At 41.3% G+C, this 25,963-nt stretch overlaps 2 protein-coding genes across 3 annotated transcripts in view; one reads left to right on the top strand and one right to left on the bottom strand.

The window, feature by feature from the left end:
* PDE6H (phosphodiesterase 6H) overlaps positions 1-25,963 on the bottom strand; it is a 182,806-nt gene that overhangs the window by 16,986 nt on the left and 139,857 nt on the right. The window lies entirely within an intron of this gene.
* Positions 4,611-25,476, top strand: ARHGDIB (Rho GDP dissociation inhibitor beta). 2 transcript variants are annotated; one of them, XM_062194877.1, is made up of 6 exons: positions 4,611-4,716; positions 14,725-14,909; positions 16,622-16,705; positions 19,549-19,625; positions 22,675-22,738; positions 24,777-25,476. In XM_062194877.1, the coding sequence occupies exons 2-6, from the start codon at positions 14,732-14,734 to the stop codon at positions 24,974-24,976; spliced, it is 603 nt and encodes a 200-aa protein (XP_062050861.1). In that variant the 5' UTR covers positions 4,611-4,716; positions 14,725-14,731; the 3' UTR covers positions 24,977-25,476. The 2 variants fall into 2 exon arrangements, with proteins under 2 accessions (XP_062050861.1, XP_062050860.1); XM_062194876.1 differs by lacking the exon at positions 4,611-4,716 and adding an exon at positions 4,728-4,845.

The raw sequence follows: 25,963 nt of genomic DNA, 5'->3' as shown, positions 1-25,963 counted from the left end.
CATGAAGAAAAAATGAAATTAAAGAGATGAGTCATTTTAGGGAAAAGCATTTTTGAAATCCATGTATAGTGTTTTCATGGCTGGCGCCGTGGCTCAACAGGCTAATCTTCCGCCTTGCGGCGCTGGCACACCGGGTTCTAGTCCTGGTCGGGGTGCCGGATTCTGTCCCGGTTGCCCCTCTTCCAGTCCAGCTCTCTGCTATGGCCCAGGAGTGCAGTGGAGGATGGCCCAAGTCCTTGGGCCCTGCACCCCATGGGAGACCAGGAGAAGCACCTGGCTCCTGCCTTCGGATCAGCGCGGTGCGCTGGCTGCAGCATGCCGGCTGCGGTGGTCATTGGAGGGTGAACCAACGGCAAAAGGAAGACCTTTCTCTCTGTCTCTCTCTCTCACTGTCCACTCTGCCTGTCAAAAAAAAAAAAAAAAAAGAAAGAAAGAAAGAAAGAAATCCATGTATAGTGTTTTCATAATAAACTATTTTCATGAATTTTGAAGACTCTCATTTATGCATGGATTTAAAAATTTTTTGCACCAAGATAGAGCTACCTTTTAATTCCATATTTCTTTTCTTATTATTTTTTTTTTTTCGACAGGCAGAGTTAGACAGAGAGAGAGAGACAGACAGACAGAGAGAAAGGTCTTCCTTCCATTGGTTCACCCCCAAAATGGCTGCCACGGCCGGCGCACTGTGCAGATCCGAAGCCAGGAGCCAGGTGCTTCCTCCTGGTCTCCCATGCGGGTGCAGGGCCCAAGCACTTGGGCCATCCTCCACTACCTTCCCGGGCCGCAGCAGAGAGCTTGATTGGAAGAGGAGCAACCAGGACAGAATCCGGCACCCCAACTGGGACTAGAACCTGGGGTACCGGCGCCGCAGGCGGAGGATTAGCCTAGTGAGCCGCGGCGCCGGCCTTAATTCCATATTTCTATGAACTGTTTGAGATACCTCATATGTATGCTGATGTGGCACCTAGGTGCAAATTACTTTCATCAGTCATCCTAATATTTGATTTGCAGTAGGAAGGATCAAAATGTAATATGGAAATAATGCTGATGATCATTTTCTCATTCTGAATCACTTATGTTCTCTGATGTAGAAACTCTGCTAGATGCTTATCACACAGTATCTCCAAGCCTTCAGCAATGCTGAATGCTGAAATCATCCTTCTTTTATGGAAGAGAAAAATGAAGCTCCAAGAAATAAAACCACTGGCCCAAGAACGCAATGTAAGAAAGAGACAGAACCAGGATGTCTTCCTGAACTGCAACTCTCTCATCCACCCAAGGCATGGTGAATCTGATGTGGATACATCTCAGAATGGGTAGCTCTCAAGGCAGAATGCCTTCTCTGGGCATTGATTGTCTCTATTTGCAGCCTCAACAAAATATTTCTGTTAAAAAAGGAAAGTCTCAACAGTCATCATTCACTTCTTACTTTCTCAGGCTCTTGCCAAAGATTTACCTAGAATTTGCCATTCACTTCTTTTTTTCCTCTCCCTGCCTCACCCCATTTCAGAGTTAGAGAGAGAGAGAGAAAAAAAAAAAAAAAAAACCTGGGAGTTTCATTTGGGTCTTTGGTATGGGTGCAAGGGCCAAAGCACTTAGGGCACCTTCCACTGCTTTCCCAGGTGCATTAGCAAGGAGCTGAAGAAGAAACTGAGCAGTCTGAATTCGAAATAGCACCCATATGGGATGCTGGTATTGCAAGAGGTGGCCTAATCCACTATGCCATAGTTTCAGCCCTCACTTCTATTTTTTGTAACGGCAAGAGAAAGCCAGCAAATACCTCAAAGCTTTGATCATTTTCCTGGAAATTCTTACACAGGTTTACAAGGTCTGATGATTTCATTTGGCACTGCAGTGCTAATGTACTTAGAGTAGGAGCATTCTTATTACCAGAGCAGGCATTCTGATATGTTTAAAGAAGCTTATTTATGGGGAAGGGAGTCTCAGAACATAACACTTTTGTCGGCATGGGCTAGGAGTGGGGTGTCCACCACTTTAATTCTCTTAAAAGAGTCTCTTCATCTCAGTTTTTGCATCTGATTAACTGGTATGAGCAATAACCTGCAACAGAAGGACAATGAGAAAAGGTAACTTTGAGGAGACTGTCCTGTGATGCTGGGAGCTATCTTGGAAGATCCTGGCAGTTGTTCTCCAACTTACTGAAAATCCAGCATTGTATCATCAAGAGAAGGATCTAAATCAGTAATTGCCAATCCTTTTAAGGTTATAGACCTCATAATTTGATGAAATTATGAATGTCTTTGCCTTTCCCACAAATATAAACATACTACGCATATATGTACTGATTTTGCAGACATTCTGGGGGCTTGCATATCCTCCAACATCTGTGCCTAAGGTTCTGCATTAAGAAAACTTGTGAAGGGGCAGGTTCTGTGGATTAAGCCACCACCTGCGATGTCAGCACCCTTATGAGTACCAGTTAGAGTCCAAGCTGCTCCACTTCCGATCCAGTTCCCTGCTAATGTACTTGGGAAGGCAGCGGATGGTGGTCCAAGTATTTGGGCCCCAGCATCTACACAGGAGACCCAGAAGGAGATCCTGATTCCTGCCTTTGGCCTGGCCCAGCCCAGACTGTTGTGGCCATTTGGGAAGTAAACCAGCAGATGGATGCTTACTCTTTCTCTTGCTCACTCTCACTTTCTCCCCCTATGTGTGTGTGCGCGTGCCTGTGTATATGTTATTCTACCTTTCAAATAAATAAAAATAAAGCTTTAAAGAATAAAGGAATACTGGGGCCGGTGCTGTGGCTTAGTGGGTAAAGCTGCCGCCTGCAGTGTCAGCTGGTTCAAGTCCCAGATGTTCCACTTCTGATCCAGAACTCTGCTATGGCCTGGGAAAGCAGCAGAAGATGGCCCAAGTCCTTGGGCCCCTGCATCTAGAAGCAGCTCCTGGCTCCTGGCTCAAGATCACCTCAGCTCTGGCTGTTGCAGCCATTTGGGGAGTGAACCAGCGGATGGAAGACATCCTCTCTGCCTCTGCCTCTGTAACTCTGCCTTTCAGAAAAATAATAAATAATTTTTAAAAAAAGGAATAAAAATAAACCTTTAAAGAAAAAAAAGGAAACCTTTACAGAATAAAAGAAAAATGTCATGTTTGACTAGTACTGTTCTCCCTAAAGGCATGAGAAATGGGGGAGTGATATATAGACCATGACTTCATCATTTCTGATTTTTAAATCTTTCTTGATCCAGTTAGTTTACTTTATCTATGTTATTTTCTGATTGTCTGTCTCCTACTGAAACATAAATTCCACAGTAATTTTCTGTTGTCCATTGTTGTACGTCAGTATATACAACAGCACCTAGAAGAGAATAGATGCTCAAGAGATAAACTGAATGAATCAATGTGTCCCTTCTGGAGAGTGCAGAACTAAAAAGTGTGCCTCCCTTTCATGTGTATTAGCACTTGCTTTTATTTGTAATAAAATGTCGTACTTTGTTTCAAGGGCTATCTTCTACATTATTTTTAGATTTATACACTAAATCTATAAAAGGTTTTTAGTATTTTTACAAGTTTTCATTATATATGTTTTCTTTTTTACATTTTTCTGGAATAATCTCTCTTCTCACAACAAATGATTATTTTTGTTTCATTGACTTCAGGAATAAAATATGATGCATCATCAACTTACAAAATGAACTGAAGAAAATGCAGTACATTTAGATGAAAACAAAATAAATGTCAGTTTCTCAAAATATATTTGCTTTTTTATTCAGTTCTAAATACAAGAATATTTCAAAAACTTTTTGGGAAATGAAATTAAAGATAAGTTATTTTGGTGCAAATAAACTTGATATCCATGCTGAGCTTTTTTTCATAATATGAATTTCCCACATGCCCTCATGTATCGGTACAATGTAAATATTAAACTATTAGTACAAATAAGCACTTCTTATTGGCAACAGCAGTATGGAATAAAATGTACAGAGTTAATGTGGTTTGGGTGTTCAAAAATTCTTAGTTTCCTCAAATGGCTTAAATATGGCCTCTGTAATTTGTTCCCATTTAAATTACATCATAAGCCATTTCCCCAAATGTGATACAAAGTCAATTTTAGCACAAATTCTGAGTAAGAGAACTACAAATTAATGAAGTTTTACTTTATTTTGCAATCCACATTTCTAAGCACTTTAGCTTTTCTGTTTGTTTCATTTGAAGAAAAAAAAAAAATACCAAACACTATAAACAACCCTGGATTGTTTGTGGTGCAATACAGAGCTTCATCTTAACATTATACCCAACAAAACTCCAAAAATCTGTTTTGAGGACAAATTTCTAAATTTAGGAGCAAGTAGATGGAGTTAACACTCATAATTTCCACTTCGCATTCACTGCCAGCAAACTTTCAACATAACTGGCTGATAAAGAAGCTGGCAGGGACCCAACAGGAACAGAAGTTAGTGATACAAAGTAGAGCCCATGTGAATTTATTGCTACTGGGTTTAGGTTACTTTCCTCCCTACACTTATGTGCTGAGAGGACTTGATTTTGAGACATATCTGCACAATTATTCATAACCCTCATGGCTACAGGCCCCATACCCTTGCATGCACATTCATGCATATCCATGTCACATGGTCTGTCGTGCTACCACATGTGCCATTAGTTGACGAGAATGCTGCTCCGAGTTGGCTGATGAAGAGATAGGCAGTGCAAAAGAACAGGATTTGAGACAGTCCAGGGCTTCCTCTTCAAGTAAGTTTAAGACAGTTTTTTTTTTTTTTTTTTCTCTTCTCACTAACTTCCTTCCTGTTCTAACTGCCAGTACTCAGAAGTCAGAGTTGAGAGACAGAGGCGCCCGGACAGAGACGTGAAGCGCTGAACGTAAGTTGAAATACCTTGGGGTCGAGGAAGCTCCTGGTGGGCAATTAGCAATGCAGAGAATCTGTGAAGTAGGCAACTGCCCTCTCCAGTTTATTTTTCAGGAAAGCAGTTCTCCTTTACAACAAACTTCATGATAAGAAAGTGCTAAAATTGTACAGAGAAGAGGAAGTCAGAGTAAGGAATGGTAGCAATGACTCAGGGGAGGCAGCTCCAGGAGGGAGGGCTTGGTCTGTGCAAAGCAACCGGAAATAAAATCCTGAATATTCTGGAGAAGGACTGGGAGAATACCTACTGGGGAGTGCCTCAAGGGGTTTCCTACTAGGTAGGAGCAGGCATCTGGCCAAACTCAGAAGCAGAGATGCTACAGATCCCAACTGATAGGGGAGGTGTTGGTAGATGGTGGCTTGTGCTGGGGTGGAGATGTGTGGTTTCCTGTTTTGTAGCAGACTGTTTAAAGAGTGGTTGAAAAGAGGGGAAAAAGCGGTTCAGAGCTGTCAAACATTAAAGTGTTTTCTACTAAAGAAAGACTGGTGATAGAAAAGAGCTGTATAATGAAACCCTCCCTTAGAGTACGAGGGACTTAGCTCTCAAAGGGGAAGCATGGCACAACATGTTGTTATTTCTCGCCGGTTATGCAATGATAGAATTTTCTATCACTGAAACAAACTGTTTTCTAAATTCCTGTAGTTAGATGGACAGAAAGGTAATTGCTATTGTTGCCAACAAGTAGCCCTTTACATCTGAGAGAACTAAAAGCAAACATGGAAGAAAACAAATAATTTATGACAGAGACATGTTGTAGAAAAATCCAAGAGTGCACAGCTAGGACACTGGTCAGTGTACCTTCAAGATGTCAAGGGTTAGAGTTGGGTCATCATTAAGAGAAGTGCTGGCCGGCGCCGTGGCTCAATAGGCTAATCCTCCGCCTAGCGGTGCCGGCACACCAGGTTCTAGTCCCGGTCGGGGCACCGGATTCTGTCCCGGTTGCCCCTCTTCCAGGCCAGCTCTCTGCTATGGCCCGGGAGTGCAGTGGAGGATGGCCTAAGTGCTTGGGCCCTGCACCTGCATGGGAGACCAGGAGAAGCACCTGGCTCCTGGCTTCAGATCAGCGCAGTGCGCCAGCCGCGGTGGCCATTGGAGGGTGAACCAACGGTAAAGGAAGACCTTTCTCTCTGTCTCTCTCTCTCTCTCACTGTCCACTCTGCCTGTCTAAAAAATAAATAAAAAATACTTTCCTCCCTCTTAGAGGACTTCCCAGGCAGTAATTCTATAAACATAGGCTGTAGTTTAAACCTAAGGTAAGTTGTAGCATGGGTCTGATAAATCTATACAGTCGTTTATTCAAGGTTGAGAGAGGTAGGTTACTCTCACTCAGATGGAGATCTCACAACCATCTATTATAGAGATTAAGAGTCACTGGAATCAGGGTTGGCTTGTTGAGTCCTCACTGCAGGAATGATAAAGAAAGGGAAATCAAGATATCTGGGTTGGTCTGTTGGCTGGGGGTGTCCAGTCGCCTGCAGGTGTCATTAATCTACTCATTGCTTTATTTTGTTACATTTGGAATATAACCCTCATAATACCAAGTATAGTACAAGTTTAGTGACAAGGTCATCTCATTCTTTTGTGAAATGTGTGGAATTCTGAAAGAAGCACAATTCACTCTCCTTCCATGTTGTATAGATTCAATACATGTGGAACAACCTTGCTAGAGCCAGTCAAACATTGGCTTGGATCTTCCAGACCCTGGAATTTGATTGCTTCCTTATTTTGGAGAGCATGAGTTTGTCCCCAGGGAAGAACACTGAGCAACACAAAGGGTCTGTTTTCACTAGAAGCTCGGCACAGCCAAGTTATTCTGAGAGAAGTTTATGGGGATATAATATATTTAAAATTCCAGCTAGCAGGAAGAGAAGCCCAGCGAATAAAATTAAACAGAGAAAAAGAATTTACCTTTGTTGAGCATCTCTATGTGTCAGGCCTGCTATTAGAAACTTTCAAATTCTAATCATGTAATCATTGTAATCATGGGGTTGGCATTTGGCCTAGTGGTTAAGATGCCATTTTGGATGCCCACATCAGATATCAGAGTGCCCAGGTTCAAGTCCTGGCTCTGCTCCTGATTTCAACTTTCTGTTAATGCAGACCTTGGGAGATACAAAGTGAGGGCTCAAGTAGTTGGTTTCCTGTCATGCATGTAGAGGCCTAGAAGTTTCTAGCTTCCTGGCTATTGGCTTTGGCTTAGCTGTTGTAGACATTTGGAGACTAAACCAGCAGATGGGGTAGTTTGTTCGCTCTCTCTCAATCTGCCCCTAAAATGAACATAAATAAATAAATAAATAAATAATTTTAAGGCAAATTTTAACCCTCAGAGGACAGAAAGAAGACATCAAAGCTTAGAAGTGTTAAATGATTTGGCTAAATCTAGTAGGACAAAAATACAAAAAAGAATCAATAGCTATAATACCTCAGAATGGCATTTTAGGAAATGTCTCATGGAAGAAGTTTTCTCTAACTCTACATTTTGATTGTCCTTGAACCTGGATCACTCTTATCCTGCCTGGGATCTTGCACTAGAGTTTATACCGGCACAACCAGAAATGGGTCTCTTGTTGCTGCTGGAGCTTCAGTAGCATTAATCCATTTATTACATACTCACTACATCACTCTGTTGTCTTATACTCTGTATGCCACAGCCAGAGCTAGTAAAAATTCACTTGGACTTCCTTTCAGGTTCTGATATTCTAAGAGCACAAACGAGCATAACAATTGTCTTTGACTTCTGTCCAGGGTTTCATGCTAATTTAAAGCTTTTTTAAATGTATTGAGTTATTGAAGTACAGTCTTTTGCCTAGTGATGGCTTCCTTAAAGCACTATTTTTTTAGATTGATTGATTTATTTGAAAGGCAGAGTCACAGAGAGGCAGAGGTGAGAGAGAGAAGTCTTCCATCCACTGTCCCACTAGCCAAATGGCTACAAGGGCCAGAGGTACGCCAATCCAAGTTTCCTCCAGGTCTCCCACACGGGTGCAGGGACCAAAGGACTTGGGCCACCCTCCACTGCTTTCCCAGGCCATAGCAGAGTTGGATTGGAAGCAGAGCAGCCAGGTCTCAAACCAGCACCCGTATGGGATGCTGGCACTGCAGGCAGTGGCTTTACCGGCTAGGCCACAGCGCTGGCCCCTAGCACACTACTTTTCGAGGACTGTTTGTGTAGAGTGATTTCATATAGGGAGCACTCAGAGAAGCGTAATGCATCCATGTAGTACTTTTCCCTTTTTCATAAGAGTCTGTGTTAGAAGAGTACACTATGAATGCATAGGTAAGAAATAATGCATTTTTTTCTCTCAAAAAGGGAAATGTTACAGAATGCTTGTAATGATTTGTACGCTCCTCTAGATTGACTCTGGTTTGATGACTATGTCTGTTGTACCTGACAAGATACTCTGCCCTCTGGCACTGATTGGGTTCTTCTCCTCCACTGTTGATGTGTGGGATGTTATTCAAGGGGCTGAGGTGGTACAGAGAAGCCTTGAGGAGCCCCAGGAGCTCCAACCTCCCTGGTGAATACTGAGTCCAGAGAGGACTCTGCACCAAGATGTCTTCTGCTGTCCTGAAAGCTCAACCCGGAATCCCCAGATACACCAAGTTACCAGGCAGGCGGAAAAGCAGACTCGAATCCTCAAAATGCTTTGAAATCTCGTCAGTCATCCAGAGCTCTCCATGATCTGCCCTAGATCCACAACTCCATGTATGGGGACAACAGGACACAGCCTACAGAACAGGGAGGGAGGCTAGTAGGGTGGGGTAGGGGGGACAGAGAATGCTGAGGCTTTCATAGGCGCTGTTGTCTGGGAAATCCCCTGCTGTGGTCCTTCCACATTTCTTTCTCTTCCTCTCTCTTCCTCCTTCCCTCCCTCTTTCTGCTCCTTCTCTCCTGCTACTCTCTCTTCTATCTATCCTCCCCTCCTCGTTTTCTCCCTCCTCTCTTTCTTTCTCTTACTTCTCTCCTCTCCTCCCCTTCTACTTCCCTCCCCTCCCATAGCCTCCCTTCCTCACTTCTACTTAATAATTTAGTACTCATGGACTGTGTGTCCAGATGCATAATCTAGCATCACCTATGAGATCAAGTTTGGGGACCAGAGTGAAGTCTGGACAGCATTTTGCTCCAGCCCCAGAGGCTATGCCTATAATCATTGACATTTCTCATCATTCACAGAGTAACCTCTGGATTCAATTAATAAAGGAAGCAATAAATAAAATCTAAAATTAAATTGTTTATGTGGAATTTTTAAAAAGAAATATAATAGCTATAGTCCCATCTTAAGGTTGATTTAGTATACAAATAATTCTTGCAATTCCCAGGACTTCTTGTCTCTTCATACTCCTAAATATGCAGAATCTATTTTTGAGAAAGAAGGAGGGGATATGGTTAGCTCCCATCTGGGGGGAAAGCAATTGGCACCTAGCTCCTTTGAATCTGTGCCACAAAATTGTCAAGGCAGAGAAGAGAAAAGGATCTGCTATTGGCCAGTATAGTCCAAGAGCTTTCATATGTGTTTTCCAACCTTTCAGCCCCCTAAGTAATATTTATTCCCACTTTTCTGGTGGTAAAATTGAGACTCACAGGTTAATAACTTGCTCAAGTCATAGTAAGTCTATTGCAGAGCAGATTTTAAGACCCAGGTCCATTTGACTTAAAGGCCATGTTCTAGCAGACAGAAAGTCATCTGTCTTTAAATTATAACCAGGTGACTTGGTTCACCTAATTTTCACCCAAACACAAGACTTTTGCCTGTTCTTGCCCTCAGCTTACTTGGAATTGTGTTAATGAACCAGACAAGTGTGTTTTATCCTGAGACTGGTATACACAGAAGTGTGTTTGACTTTCAGAGTCTTGAAAATTTCCCTGGATTTGCAAGCTTAACTGGCTTGTCCTGTGTCCTGTGCATGCTGTAAGCAACCACCCTAATTTACTGTGACATCTTAATTGAGCCTGAGAAGATTAAGTCTCCATCTCAGAATATTTAAATGCTCAACAAGGCTTTGCTGAAGAACAAACACAGGGATGTGAGGATTCTGCCATGGAAATGCATCTGTGTAGGCATCTGTGAAACAGAAAATAGAGGTAGATGGACTAGTAAGGACATGGAAAATAGAGTAATGTGTGTTTTAGGGCCTGAAAGGAAGAGTCCACCTTGACCTTGTTCAATGTATAACTGTCTTAGTTCTCTATCTTGCTTTTCTTTTGGTTCTGTAACAAAAACCAAAAACAAACAGAAAAACAAAAACCAACTCTGCTCTTTGTGGAACCTTAGGGGGAAAGCAGAGGGAGGTGAGAAAAGCCCGGCCAGTGTGTTATATGCAGACGGGCTGGCTTCTCCCCAACTTTCACTTCCTTTCTTCTTTCTCATATCACCATTTTCTTTAAATTAGGAAACATTAACATCGTTAGATTAAGATGGGGCTTAAGAAATCTTCTGATGCATTGGTTTCCTTCCACAGAGGATGAAACTAAAGCCCACAGAGGTTAAGCAATTTGTACAGGCAACCCAGGACAGAGTTGTCCTGCAACTTTCTATGACAGTTCTCTGCTTTGCTAAAGCTGTCCCTGCAGACTTTGCAAAGAAGCATATATCTGCGATTGTACATCCCCAGTTAGAGTCCCAAGATGACTAATAAGCTCCAATTTCATCAAAACTTCTGAATAAACACAAATGAAGCAATAGAGCATGGTGCCTCTAAGTCAGACCACCTGTGCTCAGACATGAATTCTGTCCCTCCTATGACATGTCCTCTTAAGATACTTACTGAATGTGAATTCTAAAATTCTGGAAACTGAACATGAGCACTCTCAAGAAAGCACTTGACACAGAATGTGTAACTACTGTAATTATTATTAATAATAAAATCAGTCCTCCTTTGGATGATGGGATTAGAAAACACTCTACAATTTTCCTTAAAGTTCCTACTCTCACTACTGCAAAGCCTCCGTAAAATGGAGGATGAAAAAAGAAAACTGATATTTGTGGTTTCATATACATACATATGTTTTGGGAAATTACTGTCAAACTCCCATTTATGATGATGACTTTGAAAGAATATGAGATTAACCAGAGATACATTTTTTAAAAATTCAGTGCAATACTCAGTAATATTGCACTCAGGGTTTGTGCTAAAAGAGTAGGTTTTTTTTTTTTTTAAAGGGAGGTGGTAACTATATGAGATGACAAATATATTAACTGTTTGACCAAAGTGACCTTTCCACTCTCTATGTAAATCAAAAAACATCATGTTTTACACCTAAATGTGTGCCAGAAAATATTTTTAAATGGATTCACAGAAGGTATTTGTATAATGAATATTATTCTCTTGCTAAATATATGCCTTGCAAATACATCCCCCTTATATTGTAGACCATTCCTCTTTTCACTATTTATAGGGTCATATTATGAAGAGAAATTTTAAATTCCTGCAGCGTTTAAATGTTCAATATTGTCTGTTACTGCATTTGTAAAATTTAAGAGTGCCCCCTCACAATGTCTTAATGATTCAGTGAAACAATGCCTGTAAAACAGCACAAAATTGCTAAGGTTTGGGTTCATGATAAGAGCTCAGTAACCATCATTATTTTATCCTATCTTATTGAAAGAGATGTTGAGTGAAAGAAAAATAAGTTTGTGTCTGGGAAAAATGAAAATGCAGAACTTTTGGAAATTTACGTAAATGTTGGTTTTGAGATTTTATTTATTTATTGTAATTGAAAGGCAGAGAGACAGGGAGAGATCACCCATCCATTGATTCATTACCCAAACTCCCACAAGAGGAAGCCAGGAGCTGGGAGCTCAATCCAGGTCTCCCACATGGGTTGTAGGTTCCTAAGTCTTTCAGTCATGACCTGCTGTCTCTCAGAGTGAACACTAAGAGAAAGCTAGAATATAAAAGAGAGAGAGAGAGAGAGAGAAAGCTAGAATATAGAGAAGAGGCAGAACTGGAACCTAGGCACTCTGATTTGGGATACAGGTGTTTCAAGTGGCATCTTAATTGCTGCACCAAACACCTACCTCTCACATAAATTTTAAATAGTAAAACAGAGATACATGCTATCTTAATCAAGATATTCTCATATCTTCAGGTGAAGCAAGGTAAATAAACGTCTGGTGACTTAGGTGGCACATGACCATAAGTAAGAAAAAATCTGTAGATAAAAGCCTCAGACAACTAAAGCATCTAGAGGTGGTGTGCTCTCATCCTTGGTTTCCCAAAATGAGGACAGTAAGATCCACAATAGTTGCAACACTTGTTTGGTGGGGGATAAGGGAGAGGGTGGAGGTGGGGCACAGCTAGTTAGGAGAGCCAGAAGCAAACCCCATGTGTGGCTAAGCATTGTGAAGAGATAATTATCCAAAACTGAATAGACTGACCACAGGATTCCTCTCTAAAGGACTGCTTGAGGTTAAGTTACATCAATAGCCTGACCAGACCTCATGGAGAAATAACCTTTTTCTGCAACACATGGCTCTGCTTCATGTTTCTAGTAAATTGCTTCAGGATCATGTTCGTAATCTGGAGACCTTGGATTCTTGTGGATCACAAACATAATTTCATGAGTTTAGTCTGTTTTCTTTGGGCTATGGATCATGATGTTTAACAAAGTTTTAGGGATTTGTAATCTCCAAGAAAGATTAAGAACCATCAATGTATTATGATTATATTACCTGACTTCTAGCCCCTTCTCCATCCTGAAGAAGAATTTAACAGGTTATTAAAATGACCCTGAGCTAGTGACTTGGTATGATTTTGCTTTCTGATGGTCAAGTTTCAAGCAGGGTGACTTGTTAGCACCAAGATATATCAGAAAGGGCTGCCCAGGAGGATCAGATGGCGTCATGTGTCAAAAGTATTCCTGAGGCTCGGTGGGCAGGTTTGTTATGTGACTTCCACCTTAGTTATTTGGTTAGGCTCCTGAGGTCACCAGTCAAGAGACAGCCTTGTCCAGTTGGTCTTACCCGGTTTGCTCTTAAACCACCCACAACATCTACCCAGTACATCCTTCAATTTTTCCCAGCCTGTTCATTCACTTCCTCTGGGTGTTATTAGGAATATGAGCTGAATTAGTCACTGAGTTTATTCTGTTGTTCTCTAGAGTCTTAGCTCTGCATGGTGCTAGCTTTTCATCAGAGGCAAGAGTTGCCATAGAAACAGTCCTACATGTTTCTTTCCTGCTCAGGAAGTAGACCTGGGATCTGGACATTGCAACTGTTTTCAGAGTTAGTCAACTAGCTTGCTATTTAGCTTGGAAGAGGATTGATGAGCCAAGAGATATCATTTCTTCTTTTGTTTATTATTGTTATATTTGGTTCTGTTAAAATTGATTTTGCTTGGCTTCACTTACAAATTGTTTTTCTGCCTGTTGCCAATGATAGTGACACTGACACTCCAAACCGCATCAGATTTTGGCTGGAGATATCAGTCTCAAGGGAGTTTGTAGAGGTTTCCCAAGTCACTCAGGATCAGATGTGAGAGATACTGTCTCAGGATGAATGAAGGCTTTACCCATAGGCAGGGAAGAGAGCTACTCAGAAGGTAGAACTGAAGGAAATCAGATAATGATCTCCTTGCCAGAATAGCTCCTTGATACTATCTCACAGGACCTTCAGAATACAGCCTGTAACTCTTTCAGCAGGGATTTCTTCTCTTGGTTAGGATATTGCGTCTCATCCAGCTATGTGAGCTTGGACAGTTCTCTTTACCTGTGGATCTCAATTTTCTCAATGACTAAATGAGGGGCTACAGTAAGAATATATCATCTCTAGGGTTCATTTCAGCTACAGATAGCTGTGACTATTCATGTCCTCAGAAGAAAAATGTTTGCATCTACTATTCAATCATTAATATTTATAAGTGAATATTTTTGTCAGATTTCCCCTCAATGTTTCAACCAAAGCAAGTAAATGTAGGTGATGATGGAAGCAGGAAGACTCCAGGATTCAGTCAGGGGGAGTCTTAGAGAACCCAGAGGTGTTAGAAACCTGGGAAGGCAAAGATGGACTCAGGGGGAATTGAGTCCAGAAAAAGGAGGTGAAGGAAAGACTACAAAAGATAAATTTACCTCTATAATTTTGTTGAGAGCAATGTGAAGGGTCCTTGGCTATTTTATGGCATTTCAAAGAAATTGATATTTAAATGTAAAACCCAATAAATCAGTTAAGGAAAAGTTATCAAATGTTTGAACTATCCAAGTGTTGTGAAGAATTCAAGAGAAATGTAGAACCTAGTATGTATCCCCAAGGAGTTTTATGTAGTGTTGGGATGTGGCTCTTCTGACTCCTCAGGCAGGTATCACGGGTCTACAACTCCTCATGAGTACCCTCTAAGATGCTTCAGTTTCAAAGATTAAGTTAATGAGAAGAAGCCAACCACCCTTTTGGCAGGTACTCTGCCCATTTCTGTAAACCACAGCAAGTAGAACTTTGCAGTCTGAGCTCTCTGACACTAGAATGCTGGCTGGCTTCATTGAACTCTGACAATTTCTATCACTATTTTATCTTGGCTGTTGTTTGGGATTTCTTGTGTTGTATCGCTCATAGAATATTATTCACAGCTGAGTTTATTTCTTTCTTGTCAATTATAGTCAGTGACTAGGAGATACTCATCCTAGCACAGAGAAATTCAGGCAGTTCAGAGAAATGACTGGAATCCATTATATCATTAGTTCATGAACTATCATGAGGCTGAGTTACAGAAAAATACGGACTATTACTGATGATTATAGAAGTTCATTAGGGCAAGAACAGTACTGATAACAGCCTCACCAATATGTTTCATAGCCCCTGAATGTTGGCTAAAGGACTACAATCTTCTTTTTCTCTGAAACAGATTAAACATGACTGAAAATGTCCCGGAGCCCCAGCTGGTGGAGGATGATGATGAGCTGGACAGCAAGCTCAACTACAAGCCTCCACCACAGAAGTCTCTGAAGGAGCTGCAGGAGATGGACAAAGATGACGAAAGTCTAACAAAGTACAAGAAAACACTCCTGGGAGACGGCCCTGTGGTAGCAGGTATGTGTGTATGGGACTGGGGTCTAGTGGCAGGCCCCAGATAAGACAGATAAGACATATTTTAGCCCTGCAGGAACAACAGAAAAGAAAGAGGAGCCCTAAATGCTTCCAGAGTTAAGTATACATGTATACAATGTATACAATGTATACATGCTGAATAAAGCGATAGACTGGTTTATTAAATCTTTGGAGTTAAGATGCAAGTCAGCAATGATATGGGCCAAAAATAACACAGAGGAAGGATTGAGAAAGAATTCCAGACTACCACTTAGAATGGTACTCCCCAGGGCAAGCTCCATGCAGAGTAGGTTAAGCCTCTGCCTGAAGCACTGGCATCCCATATGGGGACCAGTTCAAATCCAGGCCACTCCACTTCCAATCCAGCTTCCTGCAAATGTTCTTGGGAAAGCAGTGGAAGATAACCCAAGTGCTTAGGCCCCTGCACCCACGTGGGAGACCTGGAGGAAGCTCCTGGCTCCTGGCTTTGGATCTGCTCAGCTCCAGCTGTTGTGGCCATTTGAGGAGTGAACCAGCAGATGGAAGACCTCTCTGTCTCTCCTTCTCTCTGTGACTCTGCCACTCAAATAAATAAAATAAAGCTTAAAAAAAAAATGATACTCCTCTCTCCATTCTCTCTCATATTTTTCTCTGTCTTCTCTTTCTCCTTCTCAGTTCTTCCCTAACCGTGCATCTTTGTCATATACACTGTGGAAGAATAAAATATGGCTCAAAGAGATGAATAGGCAATGACCAACTAGCAGGGTATCTTAACCATAGCCATATGTGAAATATTTCAGGGGTCGGTGCTGTAGCGCAGTAGGTTAATCCGCCGCCTGTGGCGCCAGCATCCCAAATGGGCACCGGTTCTAGTCCCAGCTACTCCTCTTCTGATCCAGCTCTCTGCTCTGGCCTGGGAAAGCAGAAGGTGGCCCAAGCACTTGGGCCCTTGCATCCGCATGGGAGGCCTGGAGAAAGCTCCTGGTTCCTGGCTTTGGATGGGCTCAGCTCCACCCATTGTGGCCAATTGGGAAGTGAACCAATGGATGAAAGACCTGTCTCTCTCTCTCTCTCTCTCTCTGTCTATAATTCTACCTCTCAAATAAATAAATAAAATCTTTTTTTTTATTTGACAGATAGAATTAGATAGTGAGAGAGAGAGACAGAGAGAAAGATCTTCCTTCCATTGGTTCACCCCCTAAATGGCTGCTACGGCCAGAGCTACACCGATCCGAAGCCAGGAGCCAGGTGCTTCCTCCTGGTCTCCCATGCGGGTGCAGGGGTCCAAGCACTTGGGCCATCCTCCACTGCCTTCCAGGGCCACAGCAGAAAGCTGGACTGGAAGAAGGGCAACCGGGACTAGAACACAGAGCCCATATGGGATGCCAGCGCCACAGGTGGAGGATTAACCAAGTGAGCCATGGCTCTGGCCCCATAAATAAAATCTTAAAAAAAAAAAAAAGAAATATTTGATGTTCATCATTAAGGTCAACATTACCCACAAGTGCCTGAAGCAGAAATAGCATCACCATTTATAAAGTCATCACTACCAAACTGGGTGAATCTGCCACTTCTGCAGGTATTTCTATTTCTATTTCAGATAGAGTGTCACTTCTCTATTGATATAACCCCTCTCTCCCACTCAAGGTGCACACCACACACACACACACACACACACCTCTTCATTTTGCTTACATTCCCTTTAAATCCTGCAGACCCAACAGCCCCCAATGTTACTGTCACCCGGCTGACCCTCGTTTGTGAGAGTGCCCCAGGACCAATCACCATGGACCTTACTGGTAAGTGGACACATCTGTACTGTGCAGAGGGGCCTAGGATATCCCAGGGGGAAATGTGGTTTCTCTCCTTTGTCTCAGCAAAAGGAAACTCTAGAAAGGTGAACTCCAGAAGTATACAAGGGACTTCAGTTTGTGAGAAATTTAATTCCATTTAACTCCATAAGTTTAGAAGCGGAAGTTGTGATGCAACAGGCTAAGCTTCTGTCTGGGAAACCCTCATCCCACATAGAATGCTTGGAATTAGGTCTTATCTTCAGTTCAGATCCAGCTCCTTGCTACTGCACACCTCGGGCGGCAGCAGATGATGGCTCAAGTACTTATCACCATTGTGGGAGACGCTGACAAAGTTCCTGGCTCCTGAATTTGGCCTGACCCAGTCTGAAAAATTAATATTAATTATTAGTAACAATGTTGGGGCTGGCATCATGGCTCAACAGGATAAGCTGCTACCTGTGATGCCAGCATCCCATATGAGCACTGGTTTGAGTCCCAGCTGCTCTACTTCCAATCCAGCTCCCTTTTTATGCACCTGGGGAAGCAGCTAAATATGCTGTATCAACACAGGAGACCTGGAGGGAGTTCTAGGCTCCTGGTTTAGCCTGGTCCAGCCCCAGCTATTGCAGCCATTTGGGGAGTAAACCAGCAGATGGTGGATTTCTCTCTACCGCTCAATATTTCTCTGCAACTCTGCCTTTCAAATAAATAAATAAAGCTTTAAAAATAAAAATAATAATTGAAGTTATTAATAATACAAAGGTTATAGATAATTCATAAATAAATAAAGTATTGAATTAATAAAGTTTTGAAATCCATACTTTCAAAGAGTCTAAAAACAATCATGGAAGATGCATATTATAAAAAATTCTGCCTGACTTCAAAATTTTTCTACACCAAAATAAATGTTTTGATTCACTTTTTCCATAGACATTTAAGAAACATCCTTGGATATGCTTGAACCAGTTCATAAATCATTGTTCTTGGAGTGCATAGCATTCCCCATGTTTAAAGAAAAGCCTATTCTATGGCTCTATTTCACTGAAGAAGGTATAGCCATACAAATGTGATACACTCACTTGTACCAATTTAGTTCATATATTTATCACCACATAGTAGCAGAACTACTATTTGTGTGAAAAAGACTGTGGATAGAAATACTGAGAAACAAGTATTTAAAGTGCTTTTTTCAAGTGCTGATATTCGCACCGACTCTGAACATGAGAAGAAGTAGTGTTCTTATATTAGCTACAAAACACCTGAAGGTGAGAAGCAATCCAAGACCTGCTGACGAAGGCTAGTAATTGCACTGTTAAATGCCTACTGTTTTAGCCTAAAGCTCTGATTTCTGTTAGTCAACTTCCCCTCCTGAAGGCATGTACATTAAAATGATGTTTTTCACATTATTCTAAGGGCCAAGGTTTTTCTTAAGATGTAGTCTTGAAAAGATGGAGAGAGACTGGAAAGTGGATGCTGGGTGGAGGTGGGCATCTGAAGGGAAGGAGCAGAGGGGCACCAAAACTGATGGCACTAAAGACAGGTCTTTAGTAGAAAAAGTTGTTACCAAGATCAAAAAGAGGCTTCATATGAGCCAGCGAAGCATGACTGGAGAACAGCAGGCTTAGCAGAAGGCAGTTCTCCCTCTGAGGACATATCCCCTCTTTACCTTATATAGACTTTTTTCAGAAGGAGGAAATCAGAGGCTGAGAAGACACACTTTCTGTTCAACTGAAATCATCAGAGCAAACACACACACACAAATGCAGCTACCCCCACCTGATGGGACCTCCCCAGGGGAGAAGTGTGTGCTCTCTCAACAGACCTCTGACAGTGTGAAATTGGGCAATGTGACCAGGTGCAACTGTCAGTTTGCAATATGAGGTCTGAATTGCTACTAAGGCAAGCTGCTCTGTTCAGAAGGACCTGATGATATTGCAGAGAAAACCTGGACTCTGTTCCCATTCCCAGCAGAGAAAACCCAAATTTTGTTTTCTGTAACAAAGAAGCTGCTGAGTTAACCCTGGAGGCAAAAATACAGCTATGTTCACAAAGCACACAGACCCAGCTGTGCAGCACGTGCACATGCACACATACACTCCTGAATGTTAGGTTATACAGGCTCACATGGAGATAAAACAGAAAGTTATTACCTCCTGAACAAGGTACAGGGACTAGGGGAATTTCCAATTTTATGAATCCTGAAGCTTTTATAATTTAAGTGATCTTCCTTAAAAACCATAATATAAAATTGGAAATACAAATACAAAAGAACATATAAAAGTGGGCTATTTATTTATGATAATGAAAAGGAATCAAGCTCAGTATATTTTCAAAAGTTAAGATATGCCACAAACAATACCAAGTCTGTAAAAACAAGTAGCTGAGATTCCTACATAATCTTTTCCTCATATTTATTTGAGAGGTGGAGATATGTTTTAATCACCTCTCCATTTGACCCATATATGAAATCACTTTCAACAGACAGAATAAAAAGATAGTTCAGACTCTCCTCTAAGATGGTTTCTTACAATTCGTTTTTTAGTATTAACAGTTATAAAAGATTTATCTTCATAACTTAATGCTAATATTGTTATAAAATTCAAGGGAGGCTCTATCATGATCCTTTTATAACTGAGTTACAGGATTACAGGCATTCCAAGTGGGGGGTGTGTGTGTGTGTGTATGTGTATGTATGCAAGGACTAATCTCAAAAACCTGAACTAAGGGCCCAGTGGACTGTGCTGTCCCTATAGGCTCCCAAAATAGCCCTGGAGCTAGGTTTTTCATTCATGTCTTTGAATATCTGCTTCTAAGGAGAATATACATGATTTTAAAAACCTCTTCTACAGGGGACCTTGAAGCTCTCAAAAAAAAAGTTTTTGTGCTAAAGGAAGGTGCTGAATACAGAGTCAAGATTAACTTCAAGGTAAGTATCTTGCCCTGTGTGTTTTTATGAAGTTTAAATCTTTCATTAATGACTGACTTTCTTGCATAACTATCTTGGCACATTTTTTGTTTGTTTACTTTACCTCTATCCCCTGAGATGGGTCTGGAATGCTCTCTTTCCAAATCTGAGTTCTACCTGTTGAGACCCACCCTTGCCTCATGCCTTTTCCTAGCCAGGACATCTCAAATTCTCCATGGATTAATGAAGTCAATGGGGTCCCGCCCTCTGTGGACTCCTAGTACATCTACCAGGGAACACACTGCTTTCTGTTGCACCATTTGTACATATCCTGTCCTCTTTAGACCCCTAAGCACTTGAGGTGGGTGAAATTATATGTTCCCTCTTCCTGTATTTCACACAAACTTGCTAAATGGTAGCTATTTAGTGAATGTATATAGAGAAGTGCAGAAACGAATGAAAAAACTCATAGGAAAAGAAAACAAGGCCTCAGCTCTAATTTCTCAATGGTTATACAAATGCAGGAAGTGTGGTTTTTGCTAAATAACTGGAAATTTCAATTATAGTGGTGCAGCCGGTATGACTGGGCTAACAGCAAAACTAAATAAGGAATAAACTTATTCCTAATGAATGGGCATATATCCCAATGAGTAGCTGCAATCACAAGAAAAATAATATCAACTCTGAAAACAAGTAATCCAGAAATGCACTGTTTGTGTTTCATGGTTTGTGTCTGTCTTGGCTACCCCACCCCCATTCACCCATGATCTTTAGGGTCTCAGTTCCCCCCAGGAAAACTCCTCTGCTCTCATCCCCCTAAGATGCAGGATGTGATTCAGGGTCGAGGGATGATCACTCTCCACCAAATACAAATAGGCCTCAGAATAATTTCATTCTGGAAATATTTGTTGGCACCTACTCTGTAAGTGGCACTAAGCCACGGATCACTTACTTGTTTCCAGTCATATTATTTATTACTGAATCATCCAGGGGGTTAGTAAGGAATTGTATCTAATTATTCCTCAGCTGGATGACACATCTGTTCAATTTTTAAGCCTAATGCTATTGCATTAATTTGTCAATTAGACAAGTCAGATTTTATCAAATGAAATGTAACTGGTAAAATTTGATGTGAGTAAGATAAGGAAATTCTCAAACATTTGTGTCTTATATGTGATAGTAGTCTGAGAGGGAACACAGTGTTGTGGCTCCCAGGTGGTCAGAGTTAGGGATGGGGAGCAAGTCTCATCCATGGAAAAGGTCCTTGGCTCTAGCAAGAGAAAGACTACTCACTCTGTGTGTAACCCCAGTAAAGCTGAACAGTCCTGTGGCCTGCCCCAGCATGGAGCTTTAGTTAGAAGAAATGCCAGATAGAAATGGAAAATAAGTGAAAAGCAATCTCTTTACTGATGTCACATGAAAAATGTCCAATAAAATCAGTATTTATAACACCAGTAACATATCCTAAATATTTATAAAACCAGTAACATATCCTAACATATCTCTTTCATTCTCAATTAGTTTCTCTCAATATTTTTCTCTTTCTTCTCCCAGACTTTACAATCCTCTCTAAAAACCTGGTCTGGGATGGTTCATTGAGTTTCTCCCAGCCCATCCCCCTTTCCTTCTCCCTCTCAAGGAACTGAAGTATCACTGACTTCTGCCACTCTCACTTTTTTGCTTGTCAACAAGGCTTGGTCCTTCTAGGATGAGAGTCAGTGCGGAGGGGTTGTGGCTGAAGAAGAAGACACTATGAATATTCGTATGTTTCTTTTACCCTCCCCCAAAACATTTGTATTAAATGGACTTCTCATGGAGTGGTAATAAAATGACATACTCTTTATTTTGAAGTCCATATTGCTGGCTCCCTACTTATATTCTTACATTTTTTTCCATCAAATTGAATCTCCCACCAGACCAAGGGATAAGCTAAAGGACTTCAGAAAGCATTCATTTCCCCTGTTCCTATGAGCTATATCTGGGAGTCAGAGTAACTAGAAGTTTGGGCTTCATTTTGTCACAGTCTCTTCAATGGAGCTATTTTCACTGACTGAGTTGATAGGTTTACACTAGAGAACCTAAAATTAATACTGGCAGTGTCTTCCTCTCTGCTACCTCACAAAAGATAGCTCTGTTCTACTGGTTTAACTATTGCCACTAATACAAAAAGAGAGCCCTAGTTATTGTTAGGGAAAGCAAACTGAAGTTGCTTTAATTCACATTGCTGAACATTTAGCTGAGACCTTTGGCTCGTGATGCAATTTCCTGTTTCATTTGTTTGTAAAGACATGACTACTGTGTGAAATTAGTAGACAACCCAGTTCAGTCTCAGGTAAAATGAATCATGGAAAAACAAAATTCTCGGGCTGTCTATATTTTCATCTGCTGTAGTGAATTTTCTTTGAAAGGCTTGGGAAAGTAGCAAGATCTCAGACAACATCTGAAAATGACAGATGTCTAAAATGCTTGCCAGACGCAAGTGGTTTTACACATGCTTTATGGGAAAGGGTGTTTTTGTGTGGCCCATCTCTTTACCTCCAGACTCCAATCTCAGTTACGTTGCAGGAACAACCATATTCTAGACTTGATTTTGCATTAAAACTTTTCTCTTTGTTATTTGTTTTTCATATGGTAGGTGGATCATCTCTGAGGTTTTCGGATATTTAAATAATATGTTTCATTGTATTTTTATAACCTTTCCTAAGACAAAGATGGTCTGCCTGCAGCATCAGGAAGGTTGAACTCAAAATCATCCTCTGAACCACTGAAAAAAGGAAATACACCAAAGCATGCTGAAACAATGTTTTCATTGAAAGCCCCTCTCCCCTAGAACAACAGAAATCACAATGTTCAACGATTAACATAGGATTGGCAAAGTTGAGCCTTGTGATCTCCTCTCTCCTGTTCTGCCTGCCCACCTTGCCAGCTGTTTACATGGACATTATCCTGAATTAAATCTTCAGTCTTTTCTTCCTCAGAGAAGATTCAGCTAGGTAGGATAAGCATGAAAAACGAGAGAAAATGAAAGCCCTTTCTTAATTTCAATTCCTTGTATCCTTTGCATCTGCAGGTGAACAAGGACATTGTGTCAGGCTTGAAATATGTTCAGCACACCTACCGCACTGGGATGAAAGGTAAGGGGTCGCACACATCACATTCTTCCACCCCAAACTGCTTCTCCCTGATACTTATGATTTCTAGTTATTTACAGTTTTTAGTCACAGACACACAGAAGAATCCATTTAAAGCTGTAGACACTCATCCTAGGAAAAGATGCACATAGACCTCTGGCCAGCATTCAGGAGTCTGGTCTAGGTGGGGTCAGCCACCAACCTTCAAGCCTTCAGCATCTGGAATTCAACATCATTATTCATATAAGGGAAGAGTAATCAAGATAAGGTGGAATGAAATAAAGCACATAGAAATGCCCTCAAAAGTAAAAAAAAAAAAAAAAAAAGTAGGAGTAAAACCAAGTGCCTTAGATCCAGCACAGGAAAGCCCTGTCTGTGTGATAACTGAAATAAATAATACAGCAACAGTGTTTACTCTGCTGTTGCTCTCATCATGCCTTGGGAACCTCCTTCAGTTTTCTTCCATTAATACGGCAGAGCAAAGTGAGAGGCGGGGAGGTGGTGAAAGAAGCAGTTTTACAGTTTCACCTTCAGGGCTCTCTTCCCCAAGGGTGGGAAAAAGGGAAGCAGAGGTCAATTCCACTAAATTAATAAACCAAGGATAAGGGAGAAAGTGTCTGATAAGTTTGCATGACATAGAGAATCAATTAATTTAAAGCCTGGGGAAGGCTGTTAACCTGAAAGATACAGATTGGCTTTTCTTGACCTAGTCTCATGAAAAAATAGTTTCATTTTTTATTTTCCATTTGCACATAGACACTAAATTGACGTGGTTAGGCAAGAGGATGATGTATCCGTAGCTGTAAACTTCAAATTCACCATTTAAAGACCAGTTACACATTACCACTCAACCTCTTATCTTTATTTACACTGCTTTTTAGAAAAAAAGATTTACTTGAAAGGCAGAGTAACAGAGAGAGAGGGAGAAACAGAGACAGAGAGAGATCTTCCATTCATCAGTTCATTCCCCAAATGGCCAGAAAGGAACTAGGCCAGGCAGAAGCCAGGATCCTGGAACTCCATCTGGGTCTCCTTCCTGGGTGGCAGGATCCCAAGCACCCTGGCTATCTTCTGCTGCTTTCCCTGGCACAGGGAATTGATTGGAAGTGGAGCATCTGGGACTTGAACTAGAGTTCATAAATATCCTGTCATTTGTAAAAACATGGCTAAAACTGGAGGATATTATGTTGCATGAATTAAGTCAGACATAGAAGAACAAATACTACATGCTCTACTCAAATGCAGAAATTTGAAAATGTGATTTCTTAGTTGTAGCAAGTAGAAGAGTGATCACTGTAGACTGCAAGAGAAGGGGAAAGAAGGAGAGAGAGAGGACTGATAATAAGTACCAAAATACAGTTAGACAGGAGGAATGAATAATAGTGTTCTACATGGCAGGAAGGCGATTATAACTATAGCAATTTATTACATATTTTATAAAGAACTAGGAGAAAGGAATCCAAAAGTTTCCAATGTAAATAATTGATAAATATTTAAGGAGAATGAAGTGCTGATTAGCCTAATTTGATCATTATGCAATGTATGAAATTATCACACTGTACCACATAAATACGTGCAATATTTTTAAAAAGCAAAACAATTAAAAATATATACGCTGCTTTAAAATGTTTTATGTGACTTAGATTTTGCAGGGCTGAGAGCAGAACTCAAATGTCAATTTGTTTGGGATTTTTAGTGGTCTACTCTGCTACATCTCCCTAAAAGGAGTCTTGGTCCCGGTGAATTTAGGGCAAAAGTCCCCAACTTTTCCAAGAGTCAAAATAAATTGTGATACTTTCTAAAAATACTGATTCCTGGACCTTTGGCAGGTTTCCATAGCCTATGTGAGTGGGGCAAAGGAAACTATATTAAAAGATATTTCAATTTTGAAAAACAAATTTTAAAATTGCCCAGGTAAAACTGATGATTAGCTACGCTTAGAAACTATTGCTGTTGGCTCTGACCACTCTTAGTGGTCCCGTTCACAGTATATATTTCCTCTATGGAACTGTTTCCCTAATGGACTTTTCTTTCTTCCCAGTGGATAAAGTAACCTTTATGGTTGGCAGCTACGGGCCTCGGCCAGAAGAATATGAGTTCCTCACTCCCGTTGAGGAGGCTCCCAAGGGCATGCTGGCCCGAGGCACCTACCACACCAAGTCCTTCTTCACTGACGATGACAAGCAGGACCACCTCACCTGGGAATGGAATCTATCCATTAAGAAGGACTGGACAGAATGAGTGCACTTGCCTGTCCCTTTCCCCACCCTTGCCACTTGGAAAGATTCTCCCCACCATGTTCATCACCTTGTCCTTCTTCCCTGTTCACAGCTGGGTCCCTTCTCCAACAACCCCCACAGGCCACGCCCAATGCATTTTGTCCCACGCTGGCTCTTACAGCTTCTTGAACTAGAGACTTAAAACCTAGGCTTTAACCTGGCCTGCTCTCTCTGACCACCCCTCCGCCATCAAGGTCAGATCTTCTAAGTTCACCCTCTCAACACAGGATCCTTTCATGTTTCCCTCTCTTATTTCCATCTGATCAACTAAAAGCCAGGAGCGGGCAAGTTGATCACTAACAGTCTTCCTGCCGTAGGCCACTGTAGCTCATTTCCACCCCTGGATTCTGTTATGATTGCTGCTGGTTCAATGAATCCCCTGTCACATCCACTGCTGTTGGGGTTCTTTGTGGGACACACTGTAAACAACAGAAAAGAATAAGAATAAAACAATAACTATTATGTTCTGCCTGAGACCCTCATTTCCCTCCTTTCAACAAATACGGTAACAAAACGGTTCACACTGGTGAGTTCCCTGGTGCAGGAGTAAGAGAGGTTACACAACAGAGGTGGTTTCATCCTTGGGAACAGATGGGTACCTTTGTTACGTTGTATTGAGGCAAGAGTTTTCAGAATACAGACAGTGGGAAAATGTAACATTATATTTGCATATGGATTTTCTCCTAAGTTTGAGGCCTTTCTGTCCCACTGCCTATGGAAATCTCACCTTGGATTATACACAGACACGTGTGGGCCCCATCAAACACTGTCTCTCTCCTATGTAAGACCTTTCAGTGGGTTCCCATCACCCACAGAACAAAGTTGGTGCTCGTAAGCCTACCTTATCATAGAAAACCTGCCTCAAGCTGGGCCCAGGATGCATTTCTGACTACATGTATCATTTCCTTTCTTTTCATAATCCTTAATAACCACCAGTACGTTCTCACAA

This window comes from Lepus europaeus, chromosome 6 (assembly GCF_033115175.1).
Source record: "Lepus europaeus isolate LE1 chromosome 6, mLepTim1.pri, whole genome shotgun sequence".
In the NCBI taxonomy this organism is placed as follows: Eukaryota; Metazoa; Chordata; class Mammalia; order Lagomorpha; family Leporidae; genus Lepus; species Lepus europaeus.
This window is presented reverse-complemented; position numbering and strand designations above follow the sequence as displayed.